The sequence below is a fragment of the Pelodiscus sinensis genome, chromosome 2, assembly GCF_049634645.1.
Source record: "Pelodiscus sinensis isolate JC-2024 chromosome 2, ASM4963464v1, whole genome shotgun sequence".
Taxonomy (NCBI): domain Eukaryota; kingdom Metazoa; phylum Chordata; order Testudines; family Trionychidae; genus Pelodiscus; species Pelodiscus sinensis.
Window position 1 is genome coordinate 113,114,152 of NC_134712.1, and position 22,798 is coordinate 113,136,949.

Genomic DNA, 22,798 nt, shown 5'->3' on the forward strand with positions numbered 1-22,798 from the left:
CCATCCAGGGGTGTTGATCGGGGGGTTGTCAGGATCCAGGAGGCCCTGCAGGACAGCTTCCACCCCAGAGCCACCCCAGTCTTCCCCATCGGGGGCTCATACCCCATTCCTCCATCACCTCCTTCCACTTACCCCTCCCTAGCCCCCCTTCCTGATGTAAAAAATAAAGGACACGTGTGTTCAAAAATAGAAACTCTGGGTATGTCTACACTACCCTCCTAGTTCGAACTAGGAGGGTAATGTAGGCATACCGCACTTGCAAATGAAGCCCGGGATTTGAATTTCCCGGGCTTCATTTGCATAAGCGGGGAGCCGCCATTTTTAAAACCCTGCTGGTTCGAACTCCGTGCAGCGCGGCTACACGGGGCTCGAACTAGGTAGTTCGAACTAGGATTCCTATTCCGAACTACCGGTACACCTCGCCATTTAAAAATGGCGGCTCCCTGCTTATGCAAATGAAGCCTGGGAAATTCAAATCCCGGGCTTCATTTGCAAGTGCGGTATGCCTACATTACCCCGCTAGTTCGAACTAGCGGGGTAGTGTAGACATACCCTCTGTTTATTTAACAAAACTGGGGAGACTGGGAAAAGGAGGTGGGAGAGGGGAAGAGAGAGAGTGGGAGAGAGGAGGGGGAAACCTGGGAGGAGGGAGCTGGAAGGGGGAAGCCAGGGGAAGAAGGAGGAGGGGAAGTATAAAACTATGGTACTCCATATCTTCAGTACTGTGTACAGATGTGGTCTCCTCACCTCAAAAAAGATATTTTGGCCTTGGAAAGGGTTCAGAAAAGGGCAACTAAAATGATTAAGGGTTTGGAACAGGTCCCATATGAAGAGAGGCTAAAGAGACTGGGATTTTTCAGCTTAGAAAAGAGGAGACTGAGGGGGGATATGACAGAGGTCTATAAAAGCATGAGTGGTGTGGAGAGGGTGAATAAAGAAAAGTTCCTCATTACTTCCCATAATAGAAGGACTAGAGGACACCAAATGAAATGAATGGACAGCAGGTTTAAAACTAATAAGCGAAAGTTCTTCTTCACGCAGCACATAGTCAACCTTTGGAACTCCTTACCACAGGTGGCTGTGAAGGCTAGAACTATAACAGAGTTTAAAGAGAAGTTAGATAAATTCATGGAGGTTGGGTCCCTGGAGTGCTATTAGCCAGGGGGTAGGAATAGTGTCCCTGGCCTCTGATTGTGGAAGACTGGAGATGGATGGCACGAGACAAATGGCTTGGTCATTGTCTTCGGTCCATCCCCTCCGGGGTACCTGGTGTTGGCTGCTGTCAGCAGACAGGCTACTGGGCTAGATGGACCTTTGGTCTGACCCAGTACGGCCATTCTTATGTTCGTATGTTCTAAGCTCAGTGTCACGTTACTGAATTTGAGGGAAGCAGCCAGATCACTGATGCACCCATAGGTGGGGGTGTTGGCCCCAAAAATGGCATAAAAGGGGGCCATGTGGGGTGTTGAATAGAAGCTTACTGTCTGCTAATCCTATGTACGCTAGTCATGTGATTGTATAATGTCTGTGTTTGTAGTTAGTAATCTGTAATCTGTATGGATACTGACTATTTCTCTGCATGTGGTTGAGCATTGGGCAGAGCCCGGCCTATGGACATGCTAATTAGCGAGGCCCTGTGGGACAATGGCACTCAATGGGTCAAGGACACACCTAAAAAATGAGGGCTGACACCTAAGGGCTGCCAGCAAGGAACACAGGGATAGGCTGTTGGCCAGGTGACCTGCTGCAGCCAAGAAGAGACCAGGAAGGATGTATAAAGAGGCCATGTGGTGGACTCCATCTTTGTACTCAGCTCAGCACTTCATCCCAGAGGCAGCAATGCAGGGATCGAAGAGTCGGAAAGAACTGTGGACCCATCCCGATCCTAGGATGTGCAACAAGGACGTTTAAGCCAGCAGCTCTGCTAGAGCCTGCATCAAGAACTGGGAGATTCGATGCAGGTAATGTACTATCCTTTAACAACCTTACTCTCTTGCTTTTCTTTATTGTAGTAATAAACCTTTAGATGTTAGATGCTAAAGGACTGGCTCAGCGTGATTTGTGGGTAAGATCTAGAGCAGTGGTCCCCAACCTTTAGAGGCTCCCGGGCGCCCGGGAGGTGGGGCCACTCACGCGCCGGGCGCCAGGGAGGTGGGGGCCACTCATGCGCCGGGCGCCCGGGGGCGGGGCAGCGCGTCCAGGGGCACGCCAGGGGACTGGGATGCCCTTGCACCAGGCGCCGACGTGTGCCCTAGGGCCGGGGCTGGGGCCGTCCGAGCGCCTTGTGCCGTGGGCCCGGGGCCGGCGCTGCCGCCCGAGCCACGCGCCTGGGGCCAGCACTGGCGCCGCCCGAGCACCTGCATGTGCTCCGGGGCTGCAGCCGCCCGAGCGCCGCGCACCCAGCACCAGTGCATGTTGTACGCCTGGGGCTGGCGCTTCCCATGTGCCAGAGGCGGGGCCGGCCCCGGTTGTCGGCGGGTGCATACGAATGCCCCGGCGGGCGCCATGGCGCCCGCGGGCACCGCGTTGGGGACCACTGATCTAGAGGGTAAATTGACCAGGGATCTGTGGCTGGTTTCTTGGAACTAGACAGAACTTGTTCGGGGTAGTTGGGATTGGGTTCTAAGACACCCCCCCACCTGTGTATGAGGCCCGGGGCCATCTGGGGCACAGATATTGCTGGGGTGTTGGAGGGGTTTTGCTCGTGAGGCTTCAGGCAGGCTGCTGAAGCGCTCTGTGGGACTGGTTTGTGGCCTGTTTGGGAAGGTCACCAGTCTGGGGGCTGTAAGGAGCCCCGAATTTGAGCAATTCACCCTGAGCGGATGCCTTCAGCTGTGCCCAGACTCAGCCCGGTCCATCACACTCAGGGCTCAGGGTCGGGGGTCTCACTGGACCAACTTGATTTTCATGCAAACCTGCTTCTGGGTTCGCATGTGGCCTTTGGTGGCCAGGCTGGCAGCTATCCTGCCCTAGACGGCTGCTTTCCTGTGCCTAGTGCGGAGATCGTGGACATTGGAGGCCTCCCCCCAAACCTCGATGAGGTCCATGATCTCTGCACTAGACCCGGTGGGCACCCACCTCTTGTGGCCCCGGGCAGGCTCCTAGGAGCCGCCAGCCTGGTCCCGGGAAGAGGCGGAGGGCTGGGTGGCAGCGGGTGGCTGGTTCGTGCCGTACCAGGTGCAGGGTCTGCTGGCTGGGTGCTGGCAGACTTGCAACTGGCACAAGCATGGTAGCCAGACCGTGCCCCTTTAAGGACTCCGGGGGCTGGGAGGGGGGGCAGAAAAGTTTCCCTGGTTTGGCCCAGAGTGGCCACCAGAGGAACCTGGGAAGGGCTAGCCTCCAACTAGTTCGAATTAAGTGGCTACACAGCCCTTAATTTGAACTACTTAATTCGAACTAGGCGTTAGTCCTCGTAGAATGAGGTTTACCTAGTTCGAATTAAGTGCTCGGCTAGTTCGAATTAAGTTCGAACTAGCGGTTTGTATGTGTAGCGCCTATGAAAGCTAATTCGAACTAACAGCTGTTAGTTCGAATTAACTTTGTAGTGTAGACATACCCTTGCATATTTTTGACTGGCTGACCAAATAGCACCTAGGCTCGTAGCAGCAAAACACCTCCCTTGAAAGCACTGGTGGCATTAGCCTCTTTGTAGCCCCCTGCAGAGCTCAGTTCTGGGGCCTCTACAGCCTGGTGTTGATACCCATCATGCTGGGTGAGCTTGCATAGCGCGGCAGCCATTTTGATGTAAATGAAGCGGCGATTATTTAAATCACCGCTTTATTTCCCTATGTCTAGAAACCTCATCTACATGGCTCCGTCGACAGAGCTATGTAGTCTAGACATACCCTAAAAGACTGGGCCTTAGGTGCTAGATGGATCCTTCACCCAGAATATGGGAGAGCTATTCTGTTGCAATTAGAGCTACTTTGTGTGGTGTATTGGACTAGGACAAAGATAATTTCATGTTTTAATTTGCCATTGACCTGAGTGGGGCAAAGTCAAAACTTGCTGATCCAGACTCTCTTGAGACCCCTTCCACTGTGTTCCAGAGAACCAATGAAAGAATAACATGGAGAAGGCAGAGCCTTCCTTAGAGACACACTTGAGTCTAAACAGGACCCGTAAAAACATGTGCACTCATGTTGAGAAAAGAATAGTGCAGGGTGGCCAACCTAAACCTGCGAAGGAGCCAGAATTTACCAGTGCACATTGCCAAAGAGCCACAGTTATATGTCAGCAGCCCTGATCAGATCCTCAGCACCCCGGACATCCCGCACATGGGCAGCCCCACCGGTTAGTGCCTCCTTCTCCTTTTCTTCCTGCCCTCTGTGATCAGCTCTTTCTCAGTGGGAGACACTGGAAGGGGGAAGCCTGGGTGTGACAGGCTCAGTGGAGAGGGTGGGAAGTGGCAGGATCCTGGGCAGTAAGGGCCTAGGGCAGAGCTGGGGATTGAACAGTGAGCACCCTCCAGCCCAGTGGAAAGTTGGCACCTGTAGCTCCAGCCCTGGATTTGGTACCTATGCAAGGAGCCGCATATTAACTTCTGAAGAGCTGGATGTGGCTCTAGAGCCACAGGTTGGCCACCCCCGGAATAGTGCCTTTGAAGATAACAGCCAGAAGACTTCATAATTCCCCAAATTTGATTCCAACCGGCACAGTTCCTCCAAGGAAGTTTTTGAGCACAGAATATAGCCATCAGTTTCATTTCAGCTTCTTCTTCCTCCTGGTGTCAATGAGAGCTGATTGGGAAGTTCACAGGTCCTTGTTTCTGTGAAAGCATCCTTCCTCCTCTCTAGAGCTGTGAATCACTGGAGGATGTGCTCTCTCACGAACTCAGCCCAGCTATAATCAGAACTTGTTTGTTGCTATGGGAGCTGTATTTAGCTTTTGAAAGCTATTTTGGAAAGAAAAATGCTGTAATTGCTAAATCTGTTCTAATTCAAGACGGTGTGGCTGTGCCCACACTTTCTTGGGACATGAAGAGGTTAATACGCTATACTGGGACCAGAGAAGACAAAAATCCCTCTCCTGCAGAAACTGTCCAAAATGTAATACTGGAGGGGCCCAGCTGAGGCTGATTATGAACAGGAAATAAAAGGAGAAGCCGGGTTAACAACGGAGATTTTCAGTATGAAGGGACTGAGCCACTTTTTAATCCAAAAGCAGATGAACGTATGGGTTGCTAAGATCTTGTACAGGACTGGTGAGGGAAGCCACTTGGCTGTTTGGTAGCAAATAACTGGGCAAAGGGTTTGAGTACACCCGCAGGAATAAAATGTGTTTTCAGTTTCATTGGGGGAGTAAGAACTAAGGTTTATATTTAGTTCTTTATCTAATTCTTTCTGACAGCAAGAGACAAGCAGTGTTTGGACTAGGAAACCAAAGGCCATTCTGCTGATAGCTAGGCGAGAGGTACCGGCTGTATGTGTGTGAGAGCACCTCTAGCAGCTGATCTGTCAATAGGCTAAGTGTATAAATACACAGCAGTTAAATACCCCCCAACTGGCCTGAGTTGGTGCTTAGGCAGCGGGGCTGTAAAACTAGGGTGTCAAAATTCAGCCTTGGGCTGAAACTCAAACTCTGGGGACTCTGCAAAGAGGAAGGTCCCACAGCCTAGACTCCCACCCAAGCCTGAACATCTCCACTGAATTTTTACAACTCCGCAGCCTGAGTTTCATGTGCACAAGTCAACTGAAATGGACCCGCCACACCCAGTGTTTTATTGCGGTGTAAACATACCCCAAGGGGCTACTTTAGCTAAGTCGAAATAAGTCTGGTTTCTCAAAGTGAGGTTTTGTTGCTCGTATGTGTCGTTTCTTGTATAACTGATTATCCACAGCAGATAGGTAGTATCACACCTTGAGTAAGAGATGGCTAGTTTATTCATTTCTCCAGTAATGGAGATTTGTGGAGGCATGTTCCTGGATTGAAGAACTTGGTAAGCCAGCCAGTGCCTAGGCCACAGGGGACACTAGTTTTAGTTGGAGGTGTTTCAACTAGGGAAGGCCCTTGGGATTGTTTGTTATCTGGGGTGGTTGGTTGGCTGATTGAAACAAGGGCGTCCAACACTCTTGTAATGGCAAGGTTTGTGTGGTTGCCACGGAAGTGAGCTGGACAGAGGGAATATTTCCATATCCTACTAATACCTCTAGGTGCGATTTTGAGGGTTTCTTCTCCTTGTCAGTTTGTTCTGACTTTTGTAGCCCTGCCGGAGGGTTCAGACTCCGATGACCTGAGAACCTGCAGCAACAGGGGAGCTAGGTAGGTGCCAAGGGGGAGTTAGGAAATGGTCCAGGGGAGCTGACGACAGTCAGGCTGATTTCATTGTATTTTGGAGCATGTCAGCATGTTGCGGGCCGGAGCCCTGCTGACCCCAGTGGCAGCCAGAACTGCTGCTGCTAGGACCCTGGGCTGGGATGTGGTGGAGTGGCAGTCTCTCCCTCTCCTGCCAGTGGACTGCTGTTTGTTTGTCTGCCCTGCTGTGCACTAGGGCCCGGGCCAGCGGAGACTGTAGATTGCTGTTTGCTTACCTGCCAGCCCTACGCTACTCTGGGTGCACCTAAGGTCCAAGACAGTCTTTGATTGACTGCCCCATCCTGTACTCAGGACCTGGGTTTAAAGAGGACCACTGGGCACTTGTTTAGGGGCCCAGGACTGAGCCAGGTGGCTTAAAGTTCCATATAGCATCAGCAAATTATGTTTAAACTAGTACATTTCTCTGGTGTTGCTCAGGTCCTTAAGGACAGGCTCAGGGGGGGCTGAGTGCATGGGGGATGCAGGAATCAGGGTCAGAGGGGGTATGTCTACACTACAAAGTTAATTCGAACTAACAGACGTTAGTTCGAATTAACTTTGATAGGTGCTACACATGCAAACTGCTAGTTTGAACTTAATTCGAACTAGCGGAGCGCTTAATTCGAACTAGGTAAACCTCATTCCACGAGGACTAACGCCTAGTTCGAATTAACTAGTTTGAATTAAGGGGTGTGTAGCCCCTTAATTCGAACTAGTGGGAGGCTAGCCCTCCCCAGCTTGCCCTGGTGGCCACTCTGGGCACCACCATGGAAACTCTTCTGCCCCCCTCCCGGCCCCGGAGCCCTTAAAGGGTCACGGGCTGGCTACGGTGCCCGTGCCAGGTGCAAGCCTGTCAGCACCCAGCCAGCAGACCCTGCACCTGGCAAGGCTCGAGCCGGCCACCTGCTGCCCCCCAGCCCTCCACCTCTTCCCAGGACCAGGCTGGCGGCTCCCGAGAGCCTGCCCAGGTCCGCAGGAGGTGGGCGTATGCCTGGTCTAGTGCAGACATCGTGGATCTCATCCACAACCTCCGCACTAGGCACAGGAAAGTGGCCATCTAGGGCAGGAGAGCTGCCTGCCTGGCCACCCAGGAGCAGGTTTGCATGAAAATCAATGGGGTCCACTGAGACCCCCGACCCTGAGCCCTGAGCTTAGCATGGCCGTACTGGGTCAGACCAAAGGTCCATCTAGCCCAGTAGCCTGTCTGTCAACAGCGGCCAGCGGTACCCTGGAGGGGATGGACCGAAGACAATGACCAAGCAATTTGTCTCGTGCCATCCATCTCCAGCCTTCCACAAACAGAGGCCAGGGACAACATTTCTACCCCCTGGCTAATAGCACTCCAGGGACCCAACCTCCATGACTTTATCTCACTTCTCTTTATACTCTGTTCTAGTTCTAGCCGTCACAGCCTCCTGCAGCAAGGAGTTCCACAGGTTGACTATTTGCTTTGTGAAGAACAACTTTCTGTTGTTAGTTTGAAGCCTGCTACCCATTCATTTCATCTGGTGTCCTCTAGTCCTTCTATTATGGGAACTAATGAAGAACTTTTCTTTATGCACCCTCTCCACACCACTCATGCTTTTATAGACCTCTATCATATCCCCCCTCAGTCTCCTCTTTTCTAAGCTGAAAAGTCCCAGTCTCTTTAGCCTCTCTTCATATGGGACCTGTTCCAGACCCCTGATCATTTTAGTGCCTTACCCTCTCTCACCCTCTCTCACCTCCTTTTCCCAGTCTCCCCGAGTTTTGTTCAATAAAGAGAGATTCTATTTTTGAACACACGTGTCCTTTATTTTGTACATCAGGAAGGGGGGCTAGGGAGGGGCAAGTGGAAGGAGGTGAGGGAGGAATGGGGTACGAGCCCCCGATGGGGAGGACTGGGCTGGCTCTGCGGGCTCTTCGGGGTGGAAGCTCTCCTGAAGCCACTTGATTGACCCCCCCTCCAGATGGCAGCCTGCAGCAAGTGCAGCCAGGCTGATGGCCGAATGCTGTGATGTGCCGAGTGTGGGCACTCAGGGCACTCTAACCCAGGACTGCTTTGCAAGCGGGGAACCCCTGAGAACTGTCTGTTCGGGGTGAGGGTCGGGTCCCTTTAAGCACAGCCCTCGGCTAGCCTGAGACAGCAGCTCCACGCTCTAAGTCCTAATCTGATGCCCTGCCGGCACTGCTTCCGGCCATCCTTAACCTCAGTTCAGGGTCCACTCAGTGTGGACATGCTAGTTCAAATTAGCAAAACGCTAATTTGAACTAGTTTTTAAGCCTAAATGCGCTAATTCGAATTAGCTTAGTTTGAATTAACTAATTTGAACTAAGTTAGTTCGTATTAGTGCTGTAGTGTAGACATACCCAGGGTGAGTAAGGTCTTTAGCAGGGGACTGTGTATGTGTGCATGTAGCAGGGTGGGAAGGGAGGGCGGGGAGGAGGGATTGGAGCTCCTCCCCCTAAGATTTGTACCAGGGCAGCTTGCTTTTCCCCTTCCTGTCTCTGTCAGGGAGCAAGAGCAAAGTGCACAACTTGTCTGTCCCCTGTGCTCCCCAGCTGGAGTGAAGAATGCAGCAGACTGCACTTTCCCTTGCTCCCTGACAAGGAGAACAGCCAGCAATGTCCCCATAAGAATCTGAGGGGCAGAGGGAAGTACCTAAAGGGCTCTTGGCCGGGGGGAGGCTAAGGGCTGTAGCAGCCCTAAATGGGGTAGGTACTCCCAGCCAGCCCCTTTCACCTGCTTGGTGATTCTCTTTTCTGTATTGCTTTTATGAGAAGTCGTCCCATTTCAGGCACATCCCATTTTCCTGGCTCAACCAAACCCTGACCCTGCTTTAAATTATGATAAGAGGAAGCTGTATACAGGTAACCCACAACTTGTGACGTGAATGGTTCTTGGGGAAGCATCTCAAGTCGGAGGCATCGTAACTCGAATTCTCATTTACAATAGGCATCGTGTACCATCGTAAATGCAGGCTGAGGACGTAAGTCGCGGGTTTTGGCCCCTTCTGCACTTAAAAAAATGGTTGTAAGTGCAGTGGGTCACAACTTGGGAAGTCACAACTTGGGGGTTTCCTGTACCAAATTTGCATGAGTGGGAAATGGAGGACCATCTCAGAACACAGTGGTTATTTATAGGCGGGCACTGGTCAAAGATGCATTCCTTTGACCTCAGAGACAAAATACTGAAACAAACAAACAAAAAAGAAGGTACAGGACTCGTCTCATATGATTTTATCAAAAAGCAGATAGACATTATTATATATAAGCAGGAAGGTTCGCATGCCATTGGAAAGGACTTAAAAAACAAAAAAGCTAACCCAACCAATCAAAGAGTGGGAATTCTGTGACTCCAAAGAACCATGCACGAATCAATGTTGCTCAAGTAGCAGATGGAATACCTTGGTTCACATTCTTCGGTCTCTCTTTCACATGTATATTTAGAAAAAGTCTACACAGAAAAATGTGGGGATAGTTTATCATCATGGAGGGCCACTACAGAATGTTACAAATGTTAAGTGCGGCAACTACAGAATACTGAACACATGTTGAGAGTCTGGGGGGGGTGCCTTTCTGACCTTGGTATGGTAATAACCAAGGTAAGATACTGGAAAGCTTACTTTTATTAAAAAAATATGGCCCTGTGCTAGGTAAGGCATTCCCAAGGCATCAGTGCAGAAGACTAAGACTTATAGAGGAAGGCAATGGCACTATCCATGTAGTAACTTGAACTCTTCTCCTCTGGTATAATGTTGGCCTGCCTCTAATTTAGTAAAACTAAGACTGCTCCAAATCCTGTATCTTGCTAGACTGAGGAAAATTGAAATCGGAGGCTATTTAAGTCTGTTGGTGGATCTTGTGAGTGTAAAATGAGACTGATATTTGTTGACCCAGGTTCAGGTAAGAAAGGGTTCTATGGTTGGGAATCCCTGGCTAGCGTCAACCGCAAAAGCAATATCTCTAGAAGGCATGCATGTTGGGGAACCAGAGTACGACTACACTGTGTGGGGGGAGAGGGTGGGTTTTCGAAGAAGGTATGCTCTTCTGATTTTTTTTCCAGAAGATATGCAAATGTGAGCGCAATTTGCATATCTTCAACCTCCCCCCCACAGTGTAGCCATACCCCCAATGTACTAAGTCCCCTCCTGCCTCCTCTAGCGCAGGAAAAAAGGACAGAGTTCAAGCACCAAGCTCTGATTTCTTCCTTCTTGGTCACTGAGCAATGCCTGTTTCATTCAGTGCTTTAATTACTGGACTTTTGAGAAGTTAAAAGTTTTGCTATTGAAAAGCCATATATTATAGAAACAAAGCCAAATGAAGTACAGAGACTGTCTTAGGATTAATTACCTCTTCGGTTCTAGTAACTCCCTAAAAGCAAAGGATTATAAACAAGAATTACACCTGATCCTCAGAGTGGAATTATTTCCTTCAATATCACTGTTGAATATAACTACCGTATTTTCCGGCGTATAAGACGACTTTTTATGCTAAAAAACATCCCCCAAAAATCGGGGTCGTCTTATACGCCGGGTATACAGGCAGTCCCCAACTTGCAGGTACGAACGGGGCTTTTCTCGCCCCAGAGGACACAGACTGCGGGACCTCGCGGTCCCGCCGCCCATGTACTCCGGGGCGAGAAAAGCTGCTCCGCGTCTCCCTGGTCTGCGGAGGGGCTCGGGCAGAGGGGCAGCCCAGGTGCGCCTGGGCTGCCCCGCTGCTGGCTTCCCTCGCGGCTTTGCAAAGCCTCAGGGGAAGCCGGCAGCGGGGCAGCGCAGACGCGCCGCGGCTGTCCCGCTGCCGGCGTCCTCAGAGGCTTTGCTCCCGGTGTCCCTGGTCTGCTGGAGACGGTCCCCAGCAGACCAGAGGCACCAGGAGCAAAGCCGAAGCGGTGGCGGGGTGCCGCGCTTCTGGGGCTTTGCTCTGGCAAAGCCTCAGAGGCGCGGGACCCCGCCACTGCTGCGGCTTTGCTCCCGGTGCCTCTGGTCTGCTGGGGACCGTCTCCAGCAGACCAGATACACCGGGAGCAAAGCCGGGGAGGCAGAGGGGCGCTGGGGCGCTGCCGGTTGGCCTCTTAAGGGGGGGTAGTCTTATACGGCGAGTATAAGACGAAAACCTATCTTTTAACTAGAAAATTAGGGGGTCGTCTTATACCCTCAGTCGCCTTATACGCTGGAAAATATGGTAGCTTTCTTGACTACAAAGTGTGCAATGTTTTGGAGACCTACCACTTTAAATGAATAGTTTCTGCTCATTTATTTGATTTATGTGGAGGAAAACTATTTATGTGTTATGGTAAATTCAGCACAAGCAACAGTCAGATGATCTCCATTATTCAGCTTCACTGAAACTTTGAACACTCCCTGTGTGAAACAAAAGCAAAACATTAAATTAGCACAAAAACAGTACAGAACTGCCTCTCTTCCTAGGAGAGAGTCCCCTTTCCCCCCCATCAAAACAGTTAATGTTTTTCCTGAAAGCTCTTCTAGTCCAAATACATTTCAGTGGTGGTAAAAGGTGTGGCCCATTTTTCTTGCCAAATGCCCCTGTTCCTAGATGTGAAATGATAGCACAGCAAATTCAAAATTAAATAAAGGTGGAGAATGCTTCCCTAAGGAAACAAAAGTCTCTGATATTTGAAAATTGCTTTCAGATCCATGCAGCTTTTCTTGGTCTGTGGAAAAATTGCACCTTGGCTTTTATATTATTAAGGCTTTCTCTTTACTTTGCAACTGCTGTTTAATCAGAATAGGAGAAATGTTTTTGACTGGTATTCTTCCTCCTCTAATCTTATTGTTCAGACATTGCATTACGATAATATTTGTGAAAATTCATCTGAAGTTAACATATTAATTGCGTATTTTTAAAGAATCATCATCTGTAGAAGCTTGTGATACAGGTATCTAGAACTTGCTGTATTTTAGTTTCAACAAAACAGGTGGTAATCCTACCACTTTCTTCTGGGGGATAATTTCACATCAGCCCCTCTGTTCAGTGTAGATGAGAAAATATGCAAGGTCCAAATTTGTAGACCCAGGCTTAGGGGGCATCCTAATTTCAGAGATCAAAATATCTTTCCGCCTAGCAATAAGATAACTGGGGAAAGTTAGGTACCTAAGCTCACTCAGTAGATTGAGAGGAGGACTTGACATAGAAATCTGTTTTAATTCTGTATTTTTGAGCCACGTTTGGTCTTCACTGCAGAAACTGGGCAGGAAACCTACCAGTAGTGTCGAGACTTGTGGGAGCAGTGTGGCCCTAAGTGTCAACTCATAGAAACCACTCTGGGTGTTCAGGGATCTCTGGCTTTCGGGGGGGGGGGAGAGCGAGGGGCGGCATGTGCATCTAGTAGTAACTGATTGCTTTCCTGGGAATTCTCCCCTCTGTACAATGTGGATTTCTGCAGCAGTAACTGACCTCTTCCCCCTTGAAAGTCTTTTTGGGGACATTTCAACTATAGGGCCGCAGCTTATTGACTAATCATGTACTCAATATAAATTGTATTGAATACATGATTAGTCAGTTACCTGCTTCTTTACATCCTTCATCTCTGCATCGTGCCCTGAGGCAACAGTTTACGCAGTCAAAATCACTCATTGTTATCGTGCTTTCTGAACTTAGTCAAGTAACTCTTACAGTTCAGGACATTACCAGAGGGAACTTACTTTGGGGATTGCATGGATTCCCAATTTGACAGGTCCTTCATAGTAGATATGTTCTGAAAAACAAATGGATTATAATTACGCAATGCACAAAGGAAGCAGGCCGCTGATAGGATGCACTATTTTATAATAATACTTTGAAATTCTCCATGACAAGTGCTTTAGGATTTAGAAAAACTTTATGGGCAGCAGCTTGCTAAGGGCACATCTAGACAGCGGCACTATTTTGGGATACTTTAGGTATCCCGAAATAGTGTTTTTCACGTCTTGATAGCGCGCCCGTTCTTTTGAAATAGCTTTTGAAATAATGGGCATGCTATTCCGACGTCCTGTAAACCTCTTTCCACAGGGATTAAGGGATGTTTTGGAATAGCACTCTATTTTGAAATTTTGAAATGAACTATTTCAAAATTAACTGTAAATAAGCTACGCAATTTGCCTAGCTCAAATTGCATAGCTTATTTCAAGCAAAGGGTGCAATGTAGACACACCCCAAGAGAAGTATAAAGGTATGGGCCTTCTTCCTAGTGTAGGAGAATGTGCTAAGCTCTGAGGATGCCCTACGGGAATAGCACAGTTTCTGAGAGTGTAAGGTGAAGCAGTCACTAAGTGCTCATGCAGCTGAATGTTTTCCCTCCAGAGTTACTGAACTTCAGAGTGTTTACTGAACAGTATACTTGTGTACTGTTGAACATGTAGAGATGCTAGTGAAGGCAGATGCTGATTTTTCTGTTACACCATAAACCAAACTTTGGCCATCCCACCAGGGCTAGATTGAGGCAATCCTGGGCTGTAGATATATTTCCCCCTTTAGTGGACGCAGAGGTCCTGCCTGTAAATTGTAGTCATGACCTTCCTTGAGGTAGTAGTAGCGGGAGCTATTTCTAGAACAACTGTATGGAGTGCAGAAAGCACCATCACCAGTACTATTGTTTGGAGAGTCTGCGAGAGTCTATCTGGAATTTAGTCTGGGGCATCCCTCATTCCTAATCCATGTTCACCATACTGTGACCTTAATAAATGGCACCAAAACCCTTTTGTGAGCTGGGTGAATATAAATCCCATTTCACCGAAGGGGAAATGGTCTCTTCTCCCCTGCATCAGTAGGAGATGGGCCTCTGCTTTAGAATGAGAGAAACTTTAATCTTCAACTAATGGAGGCTCTCAGGTGATGTTCTACTGTTCTCAATAGGACTACTGGATTTTCTGACCAAATCCCTAGCTGACCAGGGCCACCTACGTTGGTGGCTGTATTGTTTAAACCAGACTCCTCAAACCCCTCTGATTCCCTCTCTGTGGACTTTACCCAGCTGGGGATATAGCAGAAAATACTGTCTCCCAAGTATGAATCAAACTGAATGCATGTCTTCTTTTGGGGATTCCAGGATTCTTCATACAGTACATCTGCCTAAACCCTTGCATTTCCCTGTCATAAGGGGGCAATTGTTACAGTAATTATAACTAAGACCAATACTTAGTTTTGTACATTGACTGCAAAGTGTTGCCTCTTTGGAACTTTCTAGAGTGTGAAAAATGTATAGGTTTTATGAGATTACTTTATAAATCATGGCAAACTTTGACGTGAAAAATAGTTCTCCCACCATCATGTGTGCAAAATACTAGATAAATCACAGCATCTATTTATGCAGAACAGCCAGTGTTCCTGGGACATTATCTTCATATGCAACCCTTCCTTTTAGGACTCATATGACTAAAGAAGTTTTCTGCAGAACATAATGAAAAAAGTCTTTAGCTGACTTAGGGCTTTCTTTTCTATTTTGTGGGATCTTTCCACTATTACATCTTAATAAGACTAATTTACTCCTCCTCCCTGTGATCAACTGGTCTCTAGCAATTTACAATTGGAAGTGGAGTGAGTAAGAACTTCCTGAGAATTACTTCAAGCTACTTGTTCTTGTGAAGCTGCCTCTCATTTCTGACAAAACACCTATAATTAAATTCTGACTCCTCTTTCTCAATTCTTTCCTAGGCTGAAAATCTTTGAACAATCTCACACATGTAGTACTATATAAAGGCCCAAGTACGTCTGCATCCACCTCTTCCTTTTCTGGGTTTTAAATCTTTATAGAATTTAATTTTTTGTGTATGAGTAATAATACAGTCAGATTTAGATCTTCTAGGGCTGGATCGTGCATTCATTCAACTCAATGACACAGCGGCCATGAATTCTATTGGTTTAGAATTTATCTGAATATTGTGCATCTATAAATATTGGAGCTGTCTGAGTATCATTAATTCACTTTACGGGTGGGAGAAAGTGAGGTGGAGAGGATGAGTTTCTTGCTCAAGGTCATGTGGCAGTTCAAACCAGACAGTCCCCAGCCTTGTGTTGTAGCTGCTGGCTGAGACTACCTATCCATTTCCTCACAATTGCACTCAAAAGAATGACCTAACTTCACATTTCATACTCTGCATGTGTAATACATTATACATACAAGCCATAACATGTATATGTTTATGTAACTAAGGTCCAAATTAAGGTTTTTTGGTTTAGTGTGATTTGGGTGTATGCTTTGAGTGTTCTATGTTAGATCTGAAAGAGCAAGTTTGTACAGCTGCAAAGTCTGTGAGTGTGTTTGAGCATTACCTGGTTAAGATCTCTGAGCTGTGGTGGCTGTCGATCCTAATGTTACCAGAATGGTTTGTTCTCCTAATTTTGTGTGTGTGTGTGTGTGTGACTGTGTTGGTAGGAAGTAGACTTGAGCAACCCTAACTTTTGTGTAACCATTTTCTTGTGTGGGATATGAACAATGATCACAAAAATTCATCCGTAGAAAAAGGAAGCCCATCTCTCAACTGAATACCACAAAGACTTTAGTAATGATTTTTTTTTCACTAAGAAAGTCCCCTCCTTACCTTCTTTGGAACAGAAAACAGTGTAATAGGTTTAGATCTTCAAGAAACAGACATAGGTTTTTCAGAATCATGTTTCAGAGTCCTTGTGAGCTTTGCTAGTTCGGTTGTGACTTATACAATTTGTTTAAATAAAAGTAAAAAGATAGGTAACAAATACTATAATTGAAACAGAGATGTTTGTAAAACAGCCAACAATGTTTTTTTCTGCGAAGACTATTCCAGTCGCCGGTTGCTGTTCTAGGATAATGTTATCTATTTGTCACCTTTGACTCCTCCTCAATTCCTTTCTACTACACTTTCCTCTCTCTTAGCATAGGATATTCCTGAATCTCTCAAAGAGCTGCAAGATTTATAGAAGGGCCAAACATAAAAATCAGTGGCTTCTAGGGAAGGGGTGGGAGAAAGCTTTACAGTTGTTCTCATTACAATGGCCAAACCAAATTCTGCTTGGAACTATATTTAAAGTGTGGTACAATAAAATTTGTTTTACAAATGTTGCTCAAAATGCAGTGGGGTTCTAATTGAAAAAATCCAGCCTTAGCAAGAGAGTGCTCTGCAATCTTCACTCTTGCTTTACTCATGCTTGACAGCTCAAATTCTGGCTCTTTCTACACAGAGCAAAGATCAAGTTTAATGATAGTGCTAACTATATTGGGCCATGTCTACACTAGAGACCTTACAGCAGTACAGTACTGGGCCCAGTTGCTGAGTGTGTCGTAGGGTTGCCAGGTGTCTGGTATTTTCGCCTCCTGGCAGGGAAAAAAACCCCAGAAAATACTGGACACCTGGCAACCCTAACCACATCTCCATTTTGGAGCTCCATCATCTAACAATGGAGCTCCATCATCTAATCCCGTGGGCAAATGCTGGCTACCCAGTGAAGGTGGCTGTTAAACAACATGGCTTCTATTAATAAGTGTGGTAAGGTTCTGTTATTAACTGAGGGCGGCTTCTAAATGAAGATGCATGGGATTATTTAAACAATCAAGTGTTATTTAATATCATAATGCACTTTGATTAGTGGAAAACAATCTCCCTGCCAGGTAAGGTCAAGGACCTGCAAACCCCAGAAGGGTTGGACTATGTGGCTTAATGTGTAAACAGCAGCTTGTGTGGGGCTTAGGATCAACTCTAGTTGTCCTTCATACATTTTCTACAGGGTGTTATTAAGCACTTTGCCAGAATATGACACTGTTCCTTATGGTTGGTCTATGGGTGTCTCATTTTCTTTCGTTCAATAGGCAATTGAAAAAGCCTCTGAATTTAATTTTTCTATCTGGCCTGCAGAATTTACATAATTGGTTGCTTGTGCAGTATTTATCTGCTGTTCTTTTTGATATCTCTGTGCTGTGTGAAATGTCTTAGCAATTCCCCTGAGGCCATCTTTTCAACAGTGCAGTGCACGGTCACCAGACCCATAGACCTACCGCAAATGAATTATCATAATGGTGATGGAGATGCAGGTGACTGGGAAAAGAGCCATCAAAAATAACTTACTAAACTGCCATTCTCTCAACTCTCTGGCAAATTGCCCTCTACCCACCTTTTCTTTTCAGATCAGCCTAATGAGATTAACATGATATCAGGAAGAGTAAGAATTTACAGTGAAAGCTTTGTTACCCTGGCACTCCTAGGGAATGGGGGTTGCCGGTTAATTGAATGTGCTGGATAACAAAGATTATTGCTCTGCCCCTGCCCCCCACTGGCAGTTCTGGCAACTCAAGACAGGCGGAGGGGGAAGGAGGTGCCTGCTGATCATTTCAGAATCCCTGCAATGGCTGGCTGGACAAGAAGGAGTCAGGCATATGCCTGAAGACATGACAGTATTATGGTGGGCGACAATGCTTGTTAGCAGACTGCTGGATAACAAAACTTTCACTCTACTATTATTAGAGATCCAAACAAAATCCTTAGTCAGGTGCAACTGCTATGAAAGTCAAATTGAGTACTGGACTAGCAAATAGGAAACAGCTTATTTTTAAATAGGCATCACAGCACACCTCAAGTTATCATGTTCATTAACTCAGCCATTGCTTTTATGAAAACAGCAGTGGTCCTCAGACACACAGTTTCGCTGAAAGAAATGGGATGGCTATTAAACGTTAGAGGTGTGCAAATGGGCCCGTGCTACTTACTTACATTACATGCTGAGTTATAGATTATCCTTCTACATTCCCCTTCTGATGTATATAGCACCGAGGCCTCTGTGCAATTAAAATACTACAAGCTAGTGAGTGTGTTTTGCCAAGAGGAGACTTTAAAAGTAAAATGACTCTCTCCTACTGTGGTTCTGTCATCCAGTAGCATCCCGTTGAAGGAAACAATGTTAGGAAGTGCATTGTTAGGTGATACATTTGGCAGTGCATCAGAGATGTCCTGCTTAAAAGTGTTTAGTGTGCTAGGTAAAATTACCTCCCTTTTTCTTTCCACAGAAAAGAAACCTATGGCCATTCGGCTCACAAAGTTTCTTTGAGTAGCCGAGGACACTCTTCCCATTTAGCATGAGATTAACATTCAGGAACAATTCCGTGATGCTGTGTCCTGCGCAGAAAACAGAAGAAGAGTTCAGGAACAGAACTGTGGAAATTGAGCTATTGTTATTTATGTTATAATTAATTTATTAAATAATTTATTGTTTGGTTTAAAAAAATCCTACTCTTTTTTTGCTTATTTAAGCCCCAATTCCACTGGGAATTCCTGAATCCATAGAACATCATGTAGTATAGAACCTGTCCTGTAATAACCCTTGTGGTAGATAACAAGACATGTAGTGAATGAAGAGTAGCTTCCTTTTTGAGGCTACTGGATTCAAGCCCTGCAGTGTGAGGTTGTGAACAATCATGTGGAGTGATTGTAATGTAACCCTCAAACGTATTTCTCTTGTGACACTCCTCTCTCCCTCCCCCCGAAAACAGACATGCCCCCAGAAGTCTTAGTCCTGCACATGAGTAAGCGCAGGGCCAGCGTGGCCATAGCAGCTCAAGTATTCTTTCATAGTGTGACCGCCTTCCCTCTAGTTAAGCTAACTCTTAGGACACGTGATTGTCCTCTCAAGTTTACAATGTGAACAGGCTAACAGAGGATGGGAGGGGTAACAAAGGTACAAGGGGCTGAGGTGCATTACTCAATGTCACCCAGCAGGTCAGAGGCATGGCAGAGAAAAGCATCTATTCCTCCTGAGATCCAATCTGTACCTCCTGAGCCCCTGGACCTTCATGTGAGAACAGTAAACCCTCTTTTGTTTTGCCAAAAGCACTTAGTTGTTATTCCTCAGACTGTCTTTAACATGGGTACATGCACAATGAAGTATCTTATTTGTAATGCTCAAAAAACTGCACTTACTTAAGATCATTGCAGCTCTGATGTTAAAAGTATTCGTTAAGATATTGGCACACTGGTCGATGCTGAAAGCGAAATCTTGCAAGGGATCTGTCAAAAGGTAACAGGCAATTGGTTTTTTACTTTTCTTTCCAATACAAGAGAACTCTACTTCATAAAAATAATGGTAAAAGAACAGGACCCTTATGGAAATCAAGTCACACATATTTTCTTTGAAATTCTTCCAAGAATAATCCCCAAACTCCCACCTTGTGTGGCAAAAGGATTAGACTGTTCTACTCTCTGTGGGTATGTCTACACTACAAAGTTAGTTCGAACTAACGGACGTTAGTTCGAACTAACTTTAATAGGCGCTACACTAGCGCTCCGCTAGTTCGAATTTAATTCGAACTAGCGGAGCGCTTAGTTCGAACTAGGAAAACCTCATTTTACGAGGATTAAGCCTAGTTCGAACTAGCTAGTTCGAATTAAGGGCTGTGTAGACCCTTAATTCGAACTAGTGGGAGGCTAGCCCTCCCCAGGTTTCCCTGGTGGCCACTCTGGCCAACACCAGGGAAACTCTATGCCCCCCTCCCGGCCCCGGACCCCTTAAAGGGGCATGGGCTGGCTATGGTGCCCGTGCCAGGTGCAAGCCTGCCAGCACCCAGCCAGCAGACCCTGCAACTGGCAAGGATCGAGCCACCCACACGATGCCCCCCACCCCTCCCCCTCTTCCCGGGACCAGGCTGGCGGCTCCCGGGAGCTTCCACGGGACCGCAAGAGGCGGGCACCCGCCTGGTCTAGTGCGGACATCGTGGACCTCGTCCACGATCTCCGCACTAGGCACAGGAAAGTGGCCGGCTAGGACAGGATAGCTGCCAGCCTGGCCACCCAGGAGCAGGTGTGCAAGAGAATCAAGGGGGTCCACTGAGACCCCCGACCCTGAGCTTACAATGGCCATCCTGGGTCAGACCAAAGGTCCATCTAGCCCAGTAGCCTGTCTGCCGACAGTGGCCAACACTAGGGACCCTGGAGGGGATGGACCGAGGACAGTGACCAAGCCATTTGTCTCGTGCCATCCCTCTCCAGCCTTCCACAAACCTTGGGCAGGGACACCACTCCTACCCCCTGGCTGATACCACTCCATGGACCCAACCTCCATGACTTGATCTCACTTCCCTTTAAACTCTGTTCCAGTTCTAGCCTTCACAGCCTCCTGCAGCAAAGAGTTCCACAGGTTGACTCTTTGCTTTGTGAAGAACAACTTTCTGTTACTACTTTGAAGCCTGCTACCCATTCCTTTCCTTTGGTGTCCTCTAGTCCTTCTTTATGGGAACTAATGAAGAACTTTTCTGTATGCACCCTCTCCACCCAACTCCTGCTTTTAGAGACCTCTATCCTGTCCCCCCTCCGTCTCCTCTTTTCTAAGCTGAGAAGTCCCAGTCTCTTTAGCCTCTCTTCATATAGGACCTGTTCCCAACCCCTGATCATTGTAGTTGCCCTCCCCTCTCCCAGCCTCTCTCTTCCCCTCTCTCACCTCCTTTTCCCAGTCTCCCCCAGTTTTGTTCAATAAAGACAGATTCCATTTTTGAACACAATTGTCCTTTATTTTGTAGATCAAGAAGAGGGGCTAGGGAAGGGTAAGTGGAAGGAGGTGAGGGAGGAATGGGGTACGAGCACCCGATGGGGAGGACTGTGCTGGCTCTGCGGGCTTCTGGGGGTGGAAGCTCTCCTGCAGGCCCCCAATTGCCCCCTCTCCCCAGATGGCAGCCTGCGGCAAGTGCAGCCGGGCTGATGGCCGAGTGCTGTGATGTGCCCAGTGTGGGCACTCAGGGCACTCTAAGACAGGACTGCTTTGCTGTCCCTCATCAAGTTAGACAAGCAAGCGGGGAACCCTGAGAACTGTCTGTCCCGGGTGGGGGTCGGGTCCCTTTAAGCACAGCCCTCGGCTAGCCTGAGACAGCATCTCCATGCTCTAAGTCCTCCTCTGATGCCCTACTGGCACTGCTTCCGGCCATCCTTAACCCCGCTTCAGGGTCCACTTAATGTGGACGCGCTAGTTCGAATTAGCAAAACGCTAATTCGAACTAGTTTTTAGTTCTAGATGCGTTAGTTCGAATTAGCTTAGTTCGAATTAAGTAATTCGAACTAAGTTAGTTCGAATTAGCGCTGTAGTGTAGACATACCCTGTGCTTGTTTCACTGACATCATACTAATCCCACCCATGTTAGCTTCCAGCCTGAATGTGGCTGGGACTTGCTGTAGGGAGAGACAACTCAAAGTGGGAATGCAGAGAAAAATTCGCTGAAGGGAGTGGTCATCAGGACTCAGTTCAGACAAGAGTCCTAGCACAGCTGCACTTTTTAGTGTCCCTGATCTCTCATTCCTTCTGCCACAGTGTCCTGTGCCTAATAATTAAGATGAACTATTTCTTTTTCTATTTGTTTCAGTAACACCTAATGGAGCTGGCTGGCAAACCGAAAATCCTGAAAAGTTTTGACTTCTTACACCTGTTTTCATCCTGAATCAGGAGAAAAAGCCCAAACTAAATTTCCCCTCTAGAATTAAAATCTTACGGTGTTTTTTTTGTTTTGTCACCATAGAAACATCATGTTTCTGAAATGAAATAGGCTTCCTGGGATCCCCAGGCCCTGCTTGGGAGCAGGGGTTCCACAAGCCCTGTCTTGAAGTTGTCATGATTCTTGTCACCGCTGCCTACCACTGAATAACAGCATGAAACTGACCAGATTCTTGCATATATGCAACTTCTCTCCCCCTCCCCGCTCCCTTTCACTTTCTCCTTGCCAGCCATTAGGTCCTGGCCAGCCTTAAAGTATTACATAATTTAAGGACTTTGTCAGTCTATCCTTTTCTGATTCTGGGTGTTGGCAACAACTGCAGATGAGCCAGTGCTGAACCTGATCTAACTGCAAGTAAACCAAACACACTTGTTCAGAACAGTTCAGAAACTATGGGTGACTTTAGGAGAAGCTGGCTGGTGACTGAAAACCTGGGAATTTAGGTTTTGGATTTAAGAGACTAATGTTAGGCTCCTATTTTTAAAATTTTTAACCCAGGCTTAGTAGGTAATGTATAGAACAGAAAATGGTGGGATAGTGAGTTTCATTTTCCTGCAGTTCTGGAGGTAGTCAAGATTGTCTTCTGTGAGGCTGGGTTGATGTGGCAGCAGTGCATTGTCTTTCAGTTTGAGTGCTGTCTTTATAATGGTCCTTTCCCCACCGGTTTAAACTGAAGGGCTGGGAACAGCAGGGATGAAGTGTGGAGGGAGCCTACAAGCAATGAAGTCCAGTGGCTCAAAGACAAGGTAAAGCAAGAGGAGATGAAGAAAAGAGGGGCAGATATCTTTAGAAAACAATCAGTCAACCCTAGACCCGGGAAAAATATAAGCTCTCCAAAGAGCCATCCTAAACTTATTTTCTGCTTTTAAAAATAACTGACTAAATATAGCTGTGAGATGAAAAAGATAATGGATATTTGCAAAGTTTCATTTCAGCGAGCTGCATTGTATTTTTTCTTTCAATGAATTTGTCCATTTAGTTGTGTGATGGGCTAGAAAAGGAAGGATGGCACCAAGGAAGCTGTTTAGCAGTTACACAAGAGTTGCAGTGACTTTATGGCTTGTCCCCCCATGCTGGTTGCTTCCT

At 47.2% G+C, this 22,798-nt stretch overlaps 1 protein-coding gene and 1 long non-coding RNA gene across 2 annotated transcripts in view; one reads left to right on the top strand and one right to left on the bottom strand.

Moving 5' to 3' along the window:
- LOC106733043 (uncharacterized) overlaps nt 1–22,798 on the top strand; it is a 150,754-nt gene that overhangs the window by 92,162 nt on the left and 35,794 nt on the right. The gene's annotated exons all lie outside the window — the stretch shown is intronic.
- Nucleotides 11,284–22,798, bottom strand: part of LY86 (lymphocyte antigen 86) — a 29,752-nt gene continuing 18,237 nt past the window's right edge. Inside the window, 4 exon segments of the mRNA XM_006138805.4 lie at nt 11,284–11,639; nt 12,942–12,994; nt 18,228–18,356; nt 19,158–19,244. Of these exon segments, the coding sequence (XP_006138867.2) occupies nt 11,556–11,639; nt 12,942–12,994; nt 18,228–18,356; nt 19,158–19,244 (353 nt within the window). The 3' untranslated portion in view covers nt 11,284–11,555.